Source organism: Tachysurus vachellii, chromosome 1, assembly GCF_030014155.1.
Source record: "Tachysurus vachellii isolate PV-2020 chromosome 1, HZAU_Pvac_v1, whole genome shotgun sequence".
NCBI lineage: Eukaryota > Metazoa > Chordata > Actinopteri > Siluriformes > Bagridae > Tachysurus > Tachysurus vachellii.
In genome coordinates, this window is record NC_083460.1 from 30,852,400 (window position 1) to 30,868,810 (window position 16,411).

The 16,411-nt window shown below is 37.8% G+C and overlaps 1 protein-coding gene across 1 annotated transcript in view; it reads right to left on the reverse strand.

The window, feature by feature from the left end:
• Positions 1-733: 733 nt before the first annotated feature.
• Positions 734-16,411, reverse strand: part of malt2 (MALT paracaspase 2) — an 18,376-nt gene continuing 2,698 nt past the window's right edge. Inside the window, exons 2-17 of the mRNA XM_060882737.1 lie at positions 13,188-13,358; positions 12,094-12,260; positions 11,720-11,847; positions 10,567-10,702; positions 10,292-10,473; positions 9,633-9,729; positions 8,525-8,569; positions 8,395-8,436; positions 8,034-8,237; positions 7,428-7,605; positions 6,853-6,927; positions 6,637-6,764; positions 5,825-5,974; positions 4,433-4,590; positions 3,430-3,567; positions 734-3,034 (exon numbers count right to left, since the gene is read on the reverse strand). Of these exons, the coding sequence (XP_060738720.1) occupies positions 2,600-3,034; positions 3,430-3,567; positions 4,433-4,590; positions 5,825-5,974; positions 6,637-6,764; positions 6,853-6,927; positions 7,428-7,605; positions 8,034-8,237; positions 8,395-8,436; positions 8,525-8,569; positions 9,633-9,729; positions 10,292-10,473; positions 10,567-10,702; positions 11,720-11,847; positions 12,094-12,260; positions 13,188-13,324 (2,400 nt within the window). The 5' untranslated portion in view covers positions 13,325-13,358 and the 3' untranslated portion in view covers positions 734-2,599. The remainder of the gene's footprint in view (positions 3,035-3,429; positions 3,568-4,432; positions 4,591-5,824; positions 5,975-6,636; positions 6,765-6,852; positions 6,928-7,427; positions 7,606-8,033; positions 8,238-8,394; positions 8,437-8,524; positions 8,570-9,632; positions 9,730-10,291; positions 10,474-10,566; positions 10,703-11,719; positions 11,848-12,093; positions 12,261-13,187; positions 13,359-16,411) is intronic.

Consider the following 16,411-nt stretch of genomic DNA (forward strand, 5'->3'; position numbering starts at 1 on the left):
AAAGTTACACATGAAAGAAAGATAGCGATAACATGTAGAAAACAAAGGGAGAGAAACAGACGAGTGAGACGGAGAAAGGGAGAGAAACAGACGAGTGAGACAGAGAAAGGGAGAGAAACAGACGAGTGAGACGGAGAAAGGGAGAGAAACAGAAGAGTGAGACGGAGAAAGGGAGAGAAACAGACGAGTGAGACGGAGAAAGGGAGAGAAACAGACGAGTGAGACGGAGAAAGGGAGAGAAACAGACGAGTGAGACGGAGACTGATTTCTGTTCACACTAAACCAGTGTGTCTCATATTAAAAGTGGCAATTTTTTAACAAAACATACAGGTTTTGAACAAACATATCCACTCAAATCTGAAGACAACTTCCCTGAGACAGCTTTCCCAGGTCTGAGGAAAGTAGCCCTATACATCCTGACCATGTTTGGCTTTACATACAACTGCAAGGCAGCTTTCTCTACAATGAACATAATCAAAATAAATATTCCAGGGTCACTAATGAGCACCTCCACATGTGTATGAGAACGGCCCTGACTCCATTCAAGCCCAGTTTTAACATCCTGCCAAGCCAAGCTAGAGCTCAGTTCTCTCACTCAGAAAGTTAAGCACTTTATTTAAACATACAAAATTTTCACATTTTATTTTTCTCTTATTTTGAAATGTAGCCCTACTTTTATTTATGTAATGAGAGAACATTATACATATCTACAATCATACATATGTTCAGTTCTATGTTACGTAACAATAAATATTGTCAAAAAGTTTTTGACTTGTACTGAATTTATTTGATTTGACAGACAGGTATTGATTGCGTGCAGATGTTCATACAACTACTAGGCTACTTAAATATATATATCACACTAACTAGTTAGACATTATGATCTTCCGGACCTTTGTTTAAAGAAATTTTCTCTTACTGGACCTCTTTAAATTTTAGTTGAATACCTCTGCCCTACACAGTCCCTTTCTTCTGCTATGTACTAGTTATTACAAACAAGGGATATGCGACCAAATATTAAGTGTTAATTACTTTCATTTAGCAATTTAATTAATTCTAATGTTTTGGAGAGGACCATAAATAGATGTTTACCTTTCCCCACACAAACACTATTCATTAATGGCTTTTCACACGTCTAACATTCAGTCCCTGTCTACTGTTACTCAAATTGTGCCCAAATTTTGGCATCTTGCCAAAAAAACATGCCTACACACTATCCTACACTCAAGCTCTTCCAAACAGATCCCCAAAAATGCTTTCACACATTTCTAAATTGTTTCTTCCTCTACGCAAACCCTTAGTATAAAAAACCTTAAATACGCTCCCTCCACTCAACTCCTACCAACTGAACCCTAATAAATCTTCCTCCACTCAGCCCCTACCTTCAATCTCTCCATATACAGTCCATAAAACTTAACCTCTACCAATTAATCCTTGAATACACTCCCTTCACTCCAGCCTTAACCACTAATCCCTAAATATATTTAATTTACAAATAATCCCTATACACATCCCTTTTCACCCCACACACTGAACTACACTACTGATCCCTAAACACAATTTGTACCCACTTATCTCTAAATAGTTTTCTCTATCCGACCCAACACTAAGTGAGTATCTCCTTCCTTACCTTCAATCCCTATACAATGCCTCCACTCAACTCTTACCTAGGGTTTCCTTAATACACTCCCTGCACCCAATCCTTACATCCTTTCTTGTGCCATCCACCTCCAATACACGACCCAATACACTTAACTCCATACCCTTCACTTGCCTCCCCATTTGATTTGATTATATTTTAAGATCAATTTTAAAATACTATCACAAATTACAAGTGTCATCATTTTTTAATGACCATAAAAAACTTTAAAAAAGTTTTACCTGCATACAACTCATAAAAATGCAATTAGTCTATTGTATAAAATTCCTTATACAAATAATTAATACAGCAAATTACATATTGCATAGCCTGAAAGTATTAAACTCAAAATGAATCATTAAAAAATGTGTAGTTCTTTGTAATTTATCCCATGTACATGTTTTTTTTATATTGAATTGTTTGTTTATATGCAAAAACAAATATATTAATAACTATTGTAACAATATTATAATATTAATATATTAAATTTCATCCTTAAGACCTCTTTAACTAATTCTCATATTTGACAAATATTTCATGTTTTTTAACTGTCTTTAAAATAATTTCCTGTTAGAACAGAGGAAATAAACAACACTATAATTTTTTATAATTTTTAAATACATTAAGATCATTATTTCAAAATATGATTAAGTTAAACTGATCTTCCACCAATTGCCTCTGTAAGTCCAAAATGTTCTGTTCCACACTCTTAGACCTGTGATTCCTAACAGGGAGACATTTATACACATAACTTTGAAGTTCTTTTAAAAAATTGACTATTAATCTATATAGTGTATAATATACATTCAGGTTAAGTGCTTGCACCATAAAGATAATCATGTTTTTTTTTTTTTAAATGCCTTGAGGCCTTAAAGACGTTGCATACAAGGAAACCACCGCTGAACAGTTGGCACCATTTTAAATTAAATGATAACAGAAAATACCTTTTGCACCTTTAAACTAAAATGAATGAAAGTTGCTGAATTTGAGAGGTTTGTCAGCACTAGTGTGAGTGAAACTTTTGGACTTTCTATCTTCCTCTGACTTGAGGAACTCAGGGCTAATGGTCTCTTCTGGCTCATTTCTCCTCTTCAGATCAGAAGTAGAAGAGAATTCAGCATGTGGGTACAAGTAGGAATCAGTTGATTCAGTGAAGGAAGCATCTAAGGAAGGCAAACTGGTATGCAGATCCTGAGCAAAAGACGAGTAAGGTGGCATGTTGGCAGACTGAGGATCAGACGAGAATGACGGTAATGAAGTGTGGAATCTCTGTGGCTCGTGTAGGTTCAGTTTGGAAACCAGAGGTTTGCCCACAGTTACTGTTCTCTGTTCCTGCACCTCCTCATCAAGATGAGTGTACTGATAGTGAAGACACACAGTGAATGACAGCTCGCTCTGTACGGAGAATAAATACACACATATTAAATCAGTAGCTATGTTTAAATCTACTTAAATAATCTGACTGTGAGTTCATTTGGTATTAATAAACACTTTGAGAAGGATAGTCAATCAAAAAATTTCTCTCAGATCTCTCTGAATGTGTGAGCAATAAAATGCTAATTGAAAACTGTATTCCATGTTACAGATGGCGTAATCTCTTTATGATAATTGTGAGGTTGTATGGTGTCAGTTGAACATTGTGTGACAAAGTGACCTTAATAAATTTGTCTCGGTATGTACAAGTAAGCAAAGACATGATGGATAATGGGTGCATTTTTAAACTAATATGTTTACAGTGATTCATATTCATAAAAAGTTAATTGGAAAATTAGAAAGAATTTATTCTTTACCTTGAGTCTTTGCAGTGCACAAAGACGAGTAAAGAGTTGCGGTTGTTCTGGTGGTAGACGTTCGTCCATGACTAACAGCAAACTCCCAGCATCTCGAAGACTCGCTTGGTTGGTACGCTTAAGGTCAGTCTCTGGGCCCTAAAACAATATTGCATGCAATGTCATTATGTCTATCTATCAAATGTCTATGTAATAGTTGCTGAATGATGTCCCAGTTTTCTTGAGGTTCTCTAAATGGCTTAAGACTTCATTGCATGTTGTTACATTGCATGATTTCATTGCATGAAGCCACATTGCTAGTGCTAACAATAACAACATTTCCTCTGAGCAGTGAGTATTTACAAAATTGTCCTAAAGACCGTGTTCATTTCGCCTTTTTCCTGCAAGACATTGTGTATCACTTGATACCACTAGAAAACCCCAAACACAACCGAGCTTTGCTAAAGCCGAGTCTATTGTCTCGACACACAGATATTCATTCTTCACACGTTTTCTATTACATTAAGCCCTTCTTTAACGTTGAATGGACTAATGAAAAGAAAAGCTGACACCCAAAGAAGGTAACCAACAACAATGATACCACTAAAACTGAATAAAAGTTCTCTTTTTTTTTTAGGTAATAGGATTAAAGTGTAATTTATATTAGTTCATCCTCCCATCTGCTATTGGTCTAGCCTAACTGTCAAATTTTAAAACCCTCTGTGGCCATTGAGCCAAAGATTTTGCCCACCCCTGAGCTACATACTTAAAAAAAGTTCTTAAAATAAGATAAGGCATAAACAACATATTATTTGTTAGGAATAAAATAAAATGTGCTTTTGTAGGAAAACCTGAAGTGTTTTGTTTCAGCAACTGTCAGAATGATTGTTGATGATTGTGGACCATCAAATGTTTGTTATCCTTATGCTCTAGCAGCTTTGAAGTCATTACCTTAACAGCCTTTCCCTTCCCTATTGTGTCCAACAGATGAATAGAACTTTCTGTCTTAGTTGTACAAATGTACCTCAGTGAAATCAGACAGCTGAGCAGAGCAGGTACTGATGTCTGTGGGTGTCTCCAGAATCCGGGTGTAGATGATCATTATATTAGAAAATTCCGCTGCAAAACCCAGTTGCACTTTCACGCCGCAGTCAAACTGAAGCACACGACTCTCTGGCAGAGCTGTAACACCAAAAAATAACAACAATTCAGCATTGTCAGTGCTTTTGTGAAGGTGTATTGAAATATTTTTCTGTCTAATCCTGAAGAAATGTTTGACCATCTTCATAATTCACAAATGTGACAATGCAACAACAGAAACATTTTTCATTCTTTTAATGCCCTACATTCAGGAACAAAATAATTGTCTCACACTTTATTATTCTATTTTTTATTTATTTTTGAGTTCATCTAAAGCATGTGCTTTATACTATATGAACAAAAGTATGTGGACCCCTGATCATCACATCTATATCTGGGATTTCCCCAAACATTTGTCACAAAGCATGTAAATGTCTAGAATATCTTTGTTTGGTTTGTTAAGTTTGTTAAGATTTCCTTTGATTGGAACTAAAAAGCCAAACCTGTTCCAGCTTGACAATACCCATGTGCACAGCAAGCTCCAAAAAGACATGGTCAAGGTTGGAGTGAGAGGTTTCAGGTGTCCTGCATATAATTCTATCGTCAACCTCACTGAACTACATGCAAATAACTCACCCAAAATCAATATCTGATCTCACTAAAGCTCTTGTGGCTGAATGAGCAAATCCCCACAGCCACACAATTGAAAATCTAGAGAAAGACCTTTAGAGAAGAGTGGAGATTATTATAGCAGCAAAAGAGGACTAAGAGTGTTTTCTTTCTTGTAGAGCCTGGGAATTGTTGCAGTTGTGAAGTGCCTAAAAGACTGATACCTCCAGATCTCATCGAATGACATGCACCACATTATAACCATTAGTTAGAGCTTTTAGGTCGATGTTCTGTAAAGTATTTTGGCAGAGAAAGAGACTGCAGAATTCAGCAAAGCTTAAAATGACTCCTCAGGCATTGCCACATAGCTCACTATTTCAACTGATTGATTTCAGGGTGTCCATTTCACAGACTTTAGTACAACAAACACATTTTTGAGAACTAGAATTAGAACTTGTGTAATGTATTTATATAGTAGCACAGAATTAAACCGTGTGCATATCCCTTTTTTTTTTTTTTATTTACTGTATAGCGATTATATATAGCACTTACTTTTCTACATGTCCTGTCATAGGTTACTGTTATCTATTTTATAGGCCATATTGATAAAATTATGGTGGCCCAATATGGAACTGTACAAATGTGCCCTCTCTATTTTTTAACACTATGGAATAACCTCATCTGAGAAACACCATTGTATTAGAAACATAACAGCTGATAATCTCACCGTGTGCAATGGACCACTGCAAGTTACGTGTTGATGCCATAACTGGACACTCTGGTGCTTGAATGCGATCCGTTAAAGTCCGGCGCTCAGAAAGGTTACTGCGCAGCTCCAGGGCCTGACGACCACGGGTCAACTCATACCTGCCCATATCTGCAATCATAAACAGTCATGTCCAAAACACTCTTAAACAGCCACAGGAAATACTCTATGATCTGCAGTTCAAACAAGGCTAAAAATAATCAAAGTGTCAGAACAGAGCTCAAAACTCAAAAGTGTGAAGATTCTAAATAATCATTACAATGTAAACAGAAGGGTCATATTTACTTTAAAGCAACTGCTTTTACATACAGCTAATTAAATTAAACCTTTTGGCAGAGTGCTGTTATCCTGCATGTTGTCATCATGAAATTGAATATTTTCCTATAATAGCAATTTGCCCAAGATACATATTTTTAAGTTTGTATTGTATCTGTATATATTTACATTTCATGTTGTGAAACATTTTCAGAACAAGTTAGTTCCTTCTATCATGTAGGTTATAAGTAGCTATAACAGTAATATTCTCATCCGCATCTCTTTTTTTCTCTACCTTCAATGTAATAAGACAAATAAAACTCATGTCATGTTAATGAGAAATCGGAAAGTGCAAAAAACGTCCCTATGTCCGAGAACTTAGACTGTCATTATAATGATAATGAATACTATATCACTGCATGTTAAATAAATACTTTACAGCAGACCTCATTCAACTCTCAGACACAAGCTCATTTGGACTCATCTAATAATTAATGACATAAGGTGAGGCCCAGAACCTTCAGCTACTCGATCCAGCATGACTGTGACCTTCTCCTGCTCCATCAGTCTCTTCTTCAGGAAGCTCATGAAGATTCCATTGGACAGGTCATCTTTGTTCACCTCAAACGCCTCGGCATCAACACATCTGCATTCAGTGAGACAAACATTCAGTTGCACCTTCATGATCGTTATAATTTACCAACCAGCATATGAACAAAGTTTGTAAGACTCACGTTGCATAGCCAAACACAATGTTTGCTGTGACTTTCAGAGGTCCAGGCTGCTGAATGACATCATCATTCAAGTTTCTGTAACAGTAATGCACAGATGCAGAGACTGAACAGAGTGGAAAAAGAACTTTATTTCACATAATAGTTTAACAATATGGAATTGATATATTAACTGACATTATGGAATGTTATTGTTATATAAATTATCGATTCTAATTCTGCTCACTAGGTGTTTCTATAACAACAGCTCTGCAGCTCCAAATCATAGATTTATTTTAATGCACTTATTATAATATGTTATCGTATCTAAAGCATCATATACAGGGACTTGTATAGAAGACACACCACATTATCAAAGACTAAAAGAGATGTATAAAAACGTAGCGCTGTTTAAGACAGAAAAAGAAATAATCATAGATATGGTTTCTTATAACACCATGTCCCAAAATGTTTATTATTTACATATTAAATGCTTTCATCTAAAACCAAAATATCGTAATATTCATATTCATATTCATATTCACACATATTCATACTGTGCCGGCACTGATAGTGTTAGCGGATGTTATAAACCGTACCGCTTGCGACACATGTCGAGCAAGAAGACGTTGAGGCCAGTCTGACGCTCCTGCATGCGCTGTAAAACGTCCTGCACCCAAAGACAGTGATCCGACGTGTACGAGGCCGGAGCGTCTATAGGCACCATGAAGCTGTTTCCATAATTCTCATAGCCATGTCCAGCATAATAAAGCAGCCCTACATCATACAGGCACACAGACAGAATAATATTATACACCCAAAGGTCATTAGATGAAATATAGATACCTACATTTGGTGTATAGGACTGGACTAGCAATAAAAAAAACAGCATCCTCTCTGAGTGTCAAGTGGACTTCATCATGCATGTGGTTTAGGATTTTGTAGGCTAAATTGCAATTCTGGTTCTTATTTCACTATTTCCTGTTCTACATAAAGCACCTACAATCATACACATGCTGCAAAGTCTTGTGTTTATACTTATAAACTGTTTTATGTTTTCTTCTTTGATATTTAACACGTGTAACTTTAATGTTATTAAACCTATTGCATATTAATTCACACATGACTTTCCAGAGTAATGTCTTGAAAAATCAAAATTCCGTATAATATGCACTATATGTCCACTAGAATAAGCAGAGGTGTACCGTAGACCCCACGGCCGAGCAGCAGCAGGAACTCGGTGACGGCTCGGTGCATCTCGTGACGGTTGAGGTCGAGCAGCGAGACCACCTTGAAGTCGAGTTGCCGCAAGAGGTTGCTCAGCTCATATACATCAGCCATAGGAGCTCTGAGCTCTCGGTGGTGGGCATAATTCATATTCCCCATCAGCAGTGCAACCTTGTCTGTGGCTAAAAACATACAAGAAATTTGATGTTAATGCTTTAAGATTAACAGCATTAATAATAAACACTTCTAGGTTGTGTGCTCATTAGTGAACTAATTTCATTTCACTGAATGAAATTGTACAGGTTTCATTTGTTTTTATGAAATTTAACTGTACCATACCGTATAAATCCCCCATATGTCGTGGAAGAGAACTGGCTTTATCTGAAAAGTAAGTGCACCCATGAGTGGCTTAAGCTGATATATATACAAGGCAATAACTCTAAATAGATGTAATAAAAATTTATCATACGTCCATCATCAGTTTCCCAGTAGCCTCCAGTGCATGACCCAGGACCTGAATTAAAACAGTGCCATTCATTTATAGAAGAAGCTTACTACTATTTCTTTACAGTGATAGATTAAAGGAAAACACACCACTGACAATGTTGGGTGGCATTTATATATTTGTATTACATGGTGAGACTCAACATATAGTATCTCTGTCAAGGGAACCTTTGCTGCAAGTCAGCACAAAGTTCATTCATTCATTCATTCATCTTCTACCGCTTATCCGAACTATTCTCGGGTCACGAGGAGCCTGTGCCTATCTCAGGCGTCATCAGGCATCAAGGCAGGATACACACTGGACGGAGTGCCAACCCATCCCAGGGCACACACACACACTCTCATTCACTCACGCACCAACACTCACTCACTCTCACTCATTTTCTACCGCTTATCCGAACTACCTCGGGTCACGGGGAGCCTGTGCCTATCTCAGGTGTCATCGGGCATCAAGGCAGGATACACCCTGGACGGAGTGCCAACCCATCGCAGGGCACACACACACACACACTCTCATTCACTCACGCAATCACACACTACGGACAATTTTCCAGAGATGCCAGTCAACCTATCATGCATGTCTTTTGACCGGGGGAGGAAACCGGAGTACCCGGAGGAAACCCCCGAGGCACGGGGAGAACATGCAAACTCAACACACACAAGGCGGAGTCGGGAATCGAACCCCCCAACCCTGGAGGTGTGAGGTGAACGTGCTAACCACTAAGCCACCGTGCTCTTCTGACTAATTCTGACTAATTACTTTTTACTCTTTTTACACTTTTTACTCTAATTACTTTTTACTAATTACTAATTACTCTTCTGACTAATTACTTTGTCCTAAGATGAAACAATTCTATTTTCCAGGATAGCCCTGCCCTGTCCATAGCACAGAAAAAGGACATCAAAACACCAAATGAGGGAAAATCTTTTGGTAGAACAGTGTTCATAGATCTACTACAGTTCCATAAAATAGTAGAATCAATGCTAAATGAGCACCAAAGCACTCATGATGATTCAAAGATGATTCCTGGTTGTTTTTTGTCACCTGTCTTTATGGTGTTTAACATTCTTACCAATGTCTACTTGCACGTTGTCACTCCACATCTCATGATAAAGATTGTACACTCTGCAACTGTAGGTTCCTCTGTCTCCTGTGGTTACACATGGAATCTTAAAACATCACACACACACCCACACACACACACAGAGATATTTAGATATAATGGATATAAAATGTATACACCCCGTTAAAATGTAAAAAATAAAAGCAAAATAACTAATCATGTCAGAACCTTTTCCAACCTCAATGTGGAATTACAACATATGAACGTTAAGTGATTTTATGAAAATCTTACTTTGTTTACACTGTTAAACGATTTTTTGTAATGGGTGGAGCATCTGTCATACAAGTTCCTGCATGTAAGGCATTATTATAGACACCACATGGAATTACAACAAACATGCTAATATTAACCTTTTAGTATTAATCGTTCATTCTACAGTTAAAACAATTGCGGTTTAGACATTAATGGCTGTGTGTTGAGTTATTTTTAGGGGACAGCAAATTTACACTGTTATACAAGCTGTACACTCACTACACTCACTCACTGCATTCATACATTGATATGATAGATAGATAGATAGATAGATAGATAGATAGATAGATAGATAGATAGATAGATAGATGGATGGATAGATGGATGGATAGATGGATGGAGTGATTGATTTATACCTTTATGAAATGTTTGATGGCATTCAGTAGAGGTTGCTTGTTGTGGTACCACTGAAACTGGGGAGGTGGGTTGGCCTGGGCAGAACATTCCAGATGTAAGATATCACCCTCAGACAGGACCTGAGCTTTGGGCTGCTGCATTATACACAGCCCACTCACTGATGACGGGAAGTTCACAAAGCCTGCAAAGAAATCAGAGACACATCCACTCAGCCTGAGCCTCATGGAAATTTGTAGTGTAAATCAAGCTCTGATTGTAGGATTGATCAAGTCACCTGGATCAGCAGAGCGCAGCAGTCGGACTTGGGCCCACGCACTAAACACGTACATCTCCCCAGCACTGACGCGACAAATGTAGGCACCTTCCCGAGCTGGGTTCAAAATCAGATCTGGCAAATTCCCACCAGGCAGCTAAGCAAAAACATTATTTCATTTACCATCATTTAAAATCAAATTCAAATATTTTCAAACTAAATGTCTGAATATTTCTTTTGTCTGGTTCACTTCAACAAAGACATCGGTGAGGCAACAACTGTTTTCAGCTGCAAGTTAAAAAGTACAATCCTCACATTTCTGTATTGATACAGTGTGTGTTGTTAGATGATTGGCTGTGCTTGTGTGTGTTGTTAGAGGATTGGTTGTGCTTGCTGTTAATGTGAAAACAAATTATATATAGACCTCCTGAAACTAAATTACCCGAACTATCCTTCCTTCTTAACACCAGGAATGTAACTCAATACAAATACATTATTTAGAAAGAACAGATGATACTGATATAAAAACTATATGTGTTTTGTGCTTACAAACTTTGATCCCACAGGACGCAACAAAAAAGTTGTACAATAAGGAGGTTTTAACTTTCATGTGGGAGATTGTTGTTAGCACAATATCTCAAGAACAAGCAACAAAATGTGTGGATGCCAATGAGTGGAGATTATATTTTGGAGATGATCCATTCAGGGTCAAGATCACAGCAAAATCAGATGTCTGAAACATGTCTGAATTAGATGTTCCTTCTTGCTATGAGATGTTTTTTAGACAAATTAATTAGTACTAAGAAAGGCTTGTATTTAGTCAAGGGAAATAACAAAAAACAGCACAACCAGATAGCAGGATAAAAAACTTTCATGCAGCTGACGTTGAGGAACTGAATTCACACTCCATGCTGACACTGAGGACATTTTACATCTGGGGATTTTTCCAGTGTTTCTAAAGGCATTGTGGTAATGTTCAAATCTAAAGAAAGAAGTAATATGTATATACATAGACAGCTGTTTGGAGCTAAACAGTAAAGAGACGTGTATGAATAAAGATACAGATACAATTATTTAGAGCTTGGCACAGATACAGACATGAATACAGATACACATACTTAAATGTCTAAAGTGATAAAGAAAGTAGCATTGTATTACAACAGCCCTAGTTCACCTCATCTTCCTTCCTGAACCACTGGTAGCTGAGTCCCGGTGGACCGATGGCTCTGCAGCTGAGGGTTACTGTGCTGCCCTTCGGCACTTGCACATTTTGAGGATTAGTTCTTATTTCTATTGGCACCACTGTAAGTAAAACAACACACACACACACACACTTAATAATCCATAATAATCCATTATTATTTATTTATTGGTTATGGGTTAATACCAGTGTATGTATTAATTTTAATTATTAACATTAAACTTTTTTGTGTATGTGGGTAGCTTTACTTTTTGATGCTGTTTAAGGTTAGAGGTGGAGCACAACATTAATTAGCTGTATTAATAATTATGTCAGTGAAGAACCGCAAGACAAATGTATGTAAATACTGTATGCCATGAGGAAACTGGCAGCCCCGTGGTGTTCAATCTTTTTAAGGCATTGCAGCAAATAAGCCAGTGTGCACTTCCTGTCAGTGAGCAGAGCCAGCAGGTATCGGCCAGGACTGCCACGAGCGTTGAGCACCTGGAGAGAGCAGCTGGTCATCTCCTTCTCACTGCACACAGGGAGGAACATGGACACAAAAAGGTGATCATCTATATATGAGTAAGTGGAATACTGCAAACGTTCATCACCATACTTAATTCCTTACATCCATCTATTGTCTGTTCTGCTTATCCTATACATGCACATGTGAAACCTGGAGCCTATCCCATAGGACTAGGGGCTGTCCCTAACTTGTCATCTGACACTACTGTGACTGTGGCTGCATGAATCTATAGTCTGGGCTAGAGGAAATTGGCTCTAACTTTGCTACTCAAGTCATCAGGCCATTCTGTGCATTTTTGTTCTAAACACTAGTGATGGTGTTAAACTTGATTCCAAAAGAAACTGTTTAAAAAAAATTTAAATCCACCGTAAAACATTTGTTAACAGCAAATAATCTGATGTGAAAAAAAAAATCTTATAAAGACGTCTAAGAAGTCTTTGAAACAAAGGGGTGGAGCTTGTGTGCTAGAATATTTAGTCCAATTAGCATTAAGCAGAACTACAGCACTGAGTAAGACTAAGTGAAACAGGAATTACTAGCAAAAATAGTGTGACAGACTAGTGACATGACGAAAGTGACATGACGTGACATACAGCTAAGTATGGTGACCCATACTCAGAATTTGTTCTCTGCGTTTAACCCATCCAAAATGCACACACACAGCAGTGAACACACACACAGCAGTGAACACACACACGCCGTGAACACACACCCGAAGCAGTGGGCAGCCATTTATTTTGCGGCACCCAGGGAGCAGTTGGGGGGGTCGGTGCCTTGCTCAAGGGCACCTCAGTCGTGGCCGGCCCGAGACTTGAACCCACAACCTTAGGGTTAGGTGTCAGACTCTCTAACCATTAGGTCACAACGTCCCCCAAAAAACACACTAAAAATGGAATATTCCACAAGAACATAGAATATTCCACAAGATCACACCTGTAGTAGAATTGTGGCTGCTCTTTAACTGCTTCTGCCAATTGCCTCCAGCCGCAGTTTGAGTTGTCCAGCATCTCTGCGAGTCTATTCCGCACATCCTCACTCAGAGTCTCCAAGCCCAATTTGCCATCGGCCATATCTCAGTAATGTTCCCTCAACAAGTACCAGCAACTGTGGAATCAAAATTGTAATCTTTTATCAAAGAAATTTAACATAAATGCAAAAAACATATTTCATACACACTGTATACCTATAATACGAGTGAAATCATTAAACTGGATGATAAAACTGTATTACAGTGACTGGATGGCTAACAAAACAAGTGGTAATTAGCATGGAAATATATTGTAAATTAAACTTTATTCTCTATAATCTAAGAAAACTAAATTTGAATCACAGGATTAGAAAATATACAAAATGTGGTTAACTAGGATCCATGATATTGAAAGTAAGGCCTTGTAATTACTTAAAATTCTAGGTTTTAAATAATAATTTCTTTTCAATCTATAATCTGGGTAAAAGGCCTGTTAGACATAATATTATACATATAAATGAATAACATTTATTGTTGCATAATAATTTCTCATGAGGAAATGTTCATTCAAGATATTTTCACTTGCCAAGATACATTTTTGAAGGATGTGAAAGTCGTTAACATCCCCCACCCACCCCACCTTGTAGTGAGTCATTCTGAGTGAGTCACATCTCATCCCAACTCTGTAGCATAAACAGCAGTAACAAAAACAGCTAGCATTGTAGTAAACAAACTGTAAACACACACATAGCTTATCTATTATAAATGACCATTTATTTAACTAGCACAGATAATGTGAACAGGTTCTAGGATTCGGATCCTTAGTTTGAACCCCAACAATATCAATGTGAAGAAAACTTGATCACACACAAGGCGACGGTTTCCTCCCAACTTTAGTCAAGCGGTAACACTCTCTGGAAACATCAACAGGAAACACATGACATTTAAGTGAAAACTCCACCTATTAATATTTATATATTGATGTATTTGTGATGTGTTTAGTGATTCTTGAGAAAATGTGATGGTCGTTGCTGTATTTTGATTTTTTCTGTGAGATGTTAACAGTAGCATGCTCAGTTTTGACCACACTAATCCTCTCAGCTTTGACCACACTAATCCTCTCAGGTTCAGCCACTCTAAATGCAGCCATAATTAAACCAAAACACTATTTGCTTTGACCACACTAATTTTCTCAGCTTTAGCCACACCAACCATAGCCATAACCACACCAGTGCTATCAGCTTTTACCACACTAAACCTCTCAGATTCAACCACACCAACCACAGCCGTAACCAGACCAATGCTATCAGCTTTTACCACACTAAACCTCTCAGATTCAACCACACCAACCACAGCCGTAACCAGACCAATGCTATCAGCTTTTACCACACTAACCCTCTCAGATTCAACCACACCAACCACAGCCGTAACCAGACCAATGCTATCAGCTTTTACCACACTAACCCTCTCAGATTCAACCACACCAACCACAGCCGTAACCAGACCAATGCTATCAGCTTTTACCACACTAACCCTCTCAGATTCAACCACACCAACCACAGCCGTAACCAGACCAATGCTATCAGCTTTTACCACACTAACCCTCTCAGATTCAACCACACCAACCACAGCCGTAACCACACCAAAACTATGGAGTTTGACCAAACTAACCCTCTTAGCTTCAGCCACACCAACACTCAACTCCAACACCAACACTCTCACCTTTGAACACACCAACACTCTCAGCTCCACCACCAAGATTCTCAGTTTTGACCACACCAACACTCTCAGCTCCAACTACACCAACACTCTCAGCTCCAACTACACCAACACTCTCAGCTCCAACTACACCAACACTCTCAGCTCCAACTACACCAACACTCTCAGCTCCAACTACACTAACAGTCTCAGATCCAACACCAAAACTCTCAACATCAATATCAACACCAATACTTTCAGGTTCAATGCCAACACTCTCAGCTCCAACTACACCAACACTCTCAGCTCCAAATACACCAACACTCTCAGCTCCAACTACACCAACAGTCTCAGATCCAACACCAAAACTCTCAACATCAATATCAACACCAATACTTTCAGGTTCAATGCCAACACTCTCAGCTCCAAAAACATCAAAACTCTTAACTCTAAGAATGCTAACATTCTAAAATGTTTTTTATATCAAGTTTCAGGTAAGGTTACAACACAAAAATCTCCAACCACACCAACAACCTCAGCTTTAGCCACACTCACTCCCTTAACCCCATCCAGACCAATGATATCAGCTTTAATCACACCAAGCCACTGAGCTCCAACCGTAACAATATTCCCAGCTACAACTATACATCAAATCTCAAATTTATTGGAAATGTATTGATGGATTTTAACTATACTCAAAGATATAACTTTGTAATAACTTTGTATTCAAGAAAGTTTAAACCAGTTTGTCATAATTTTGCAGATGGCTTTACATCACACTAAGTTCCAACCAAACCAACATTCCCAGCCTCGATCGCAGCCAACCCCTGAACTCCACCCACTCCTATGTTCCAGTTCCAGTCTCTCTCTCTCTCTCACACACACACACACCACTTGCAACCTCACCTGATTAGTTAACCTCATTGCCCAAGGGAATTTACATGTAATTCCAATCATTATCATATTGTTCCTCTATTTAAGGTACTTTCCGTGTCAATGTTGCATTATGTTTCACAACTCACTCACTATCACAGTATTCTATCTAAAATCTAAAAAAAGTTTTTTTTTGTGTTTTTTTAAATACCACTGCAAACACCTTTGCTTCTTTAGGCCTTTTACTTTGTAACCCTCAGTGTAGTTATAAATGAGGGTTGTCAAATGATGCCATAAGCCCTTTTTTGAAGTAATAACCTGGTCTTAAACCTGAATATGTGTTAGACAGACTTAAAAATCTATAAACAAGACACAATAAACAAAAAGGTTGTTGCTTGGTGCAATGGAAATATATACGTGCATACAGTTATTATACAGTTGTTCTGTTCATATAACCTTTTTTATATAAAAGTGAAATAATACTGCTAAAAAGACGGTTTTCAAAATTCAACATGAGACTTTATGTTCTTAACTCAGTTTCTCTAATGAACATAAACAATGATTTCTTACAGATAGGTTTTTAAGAATTGCTGAATTTTGTAAATTTCAATCAAAGTTT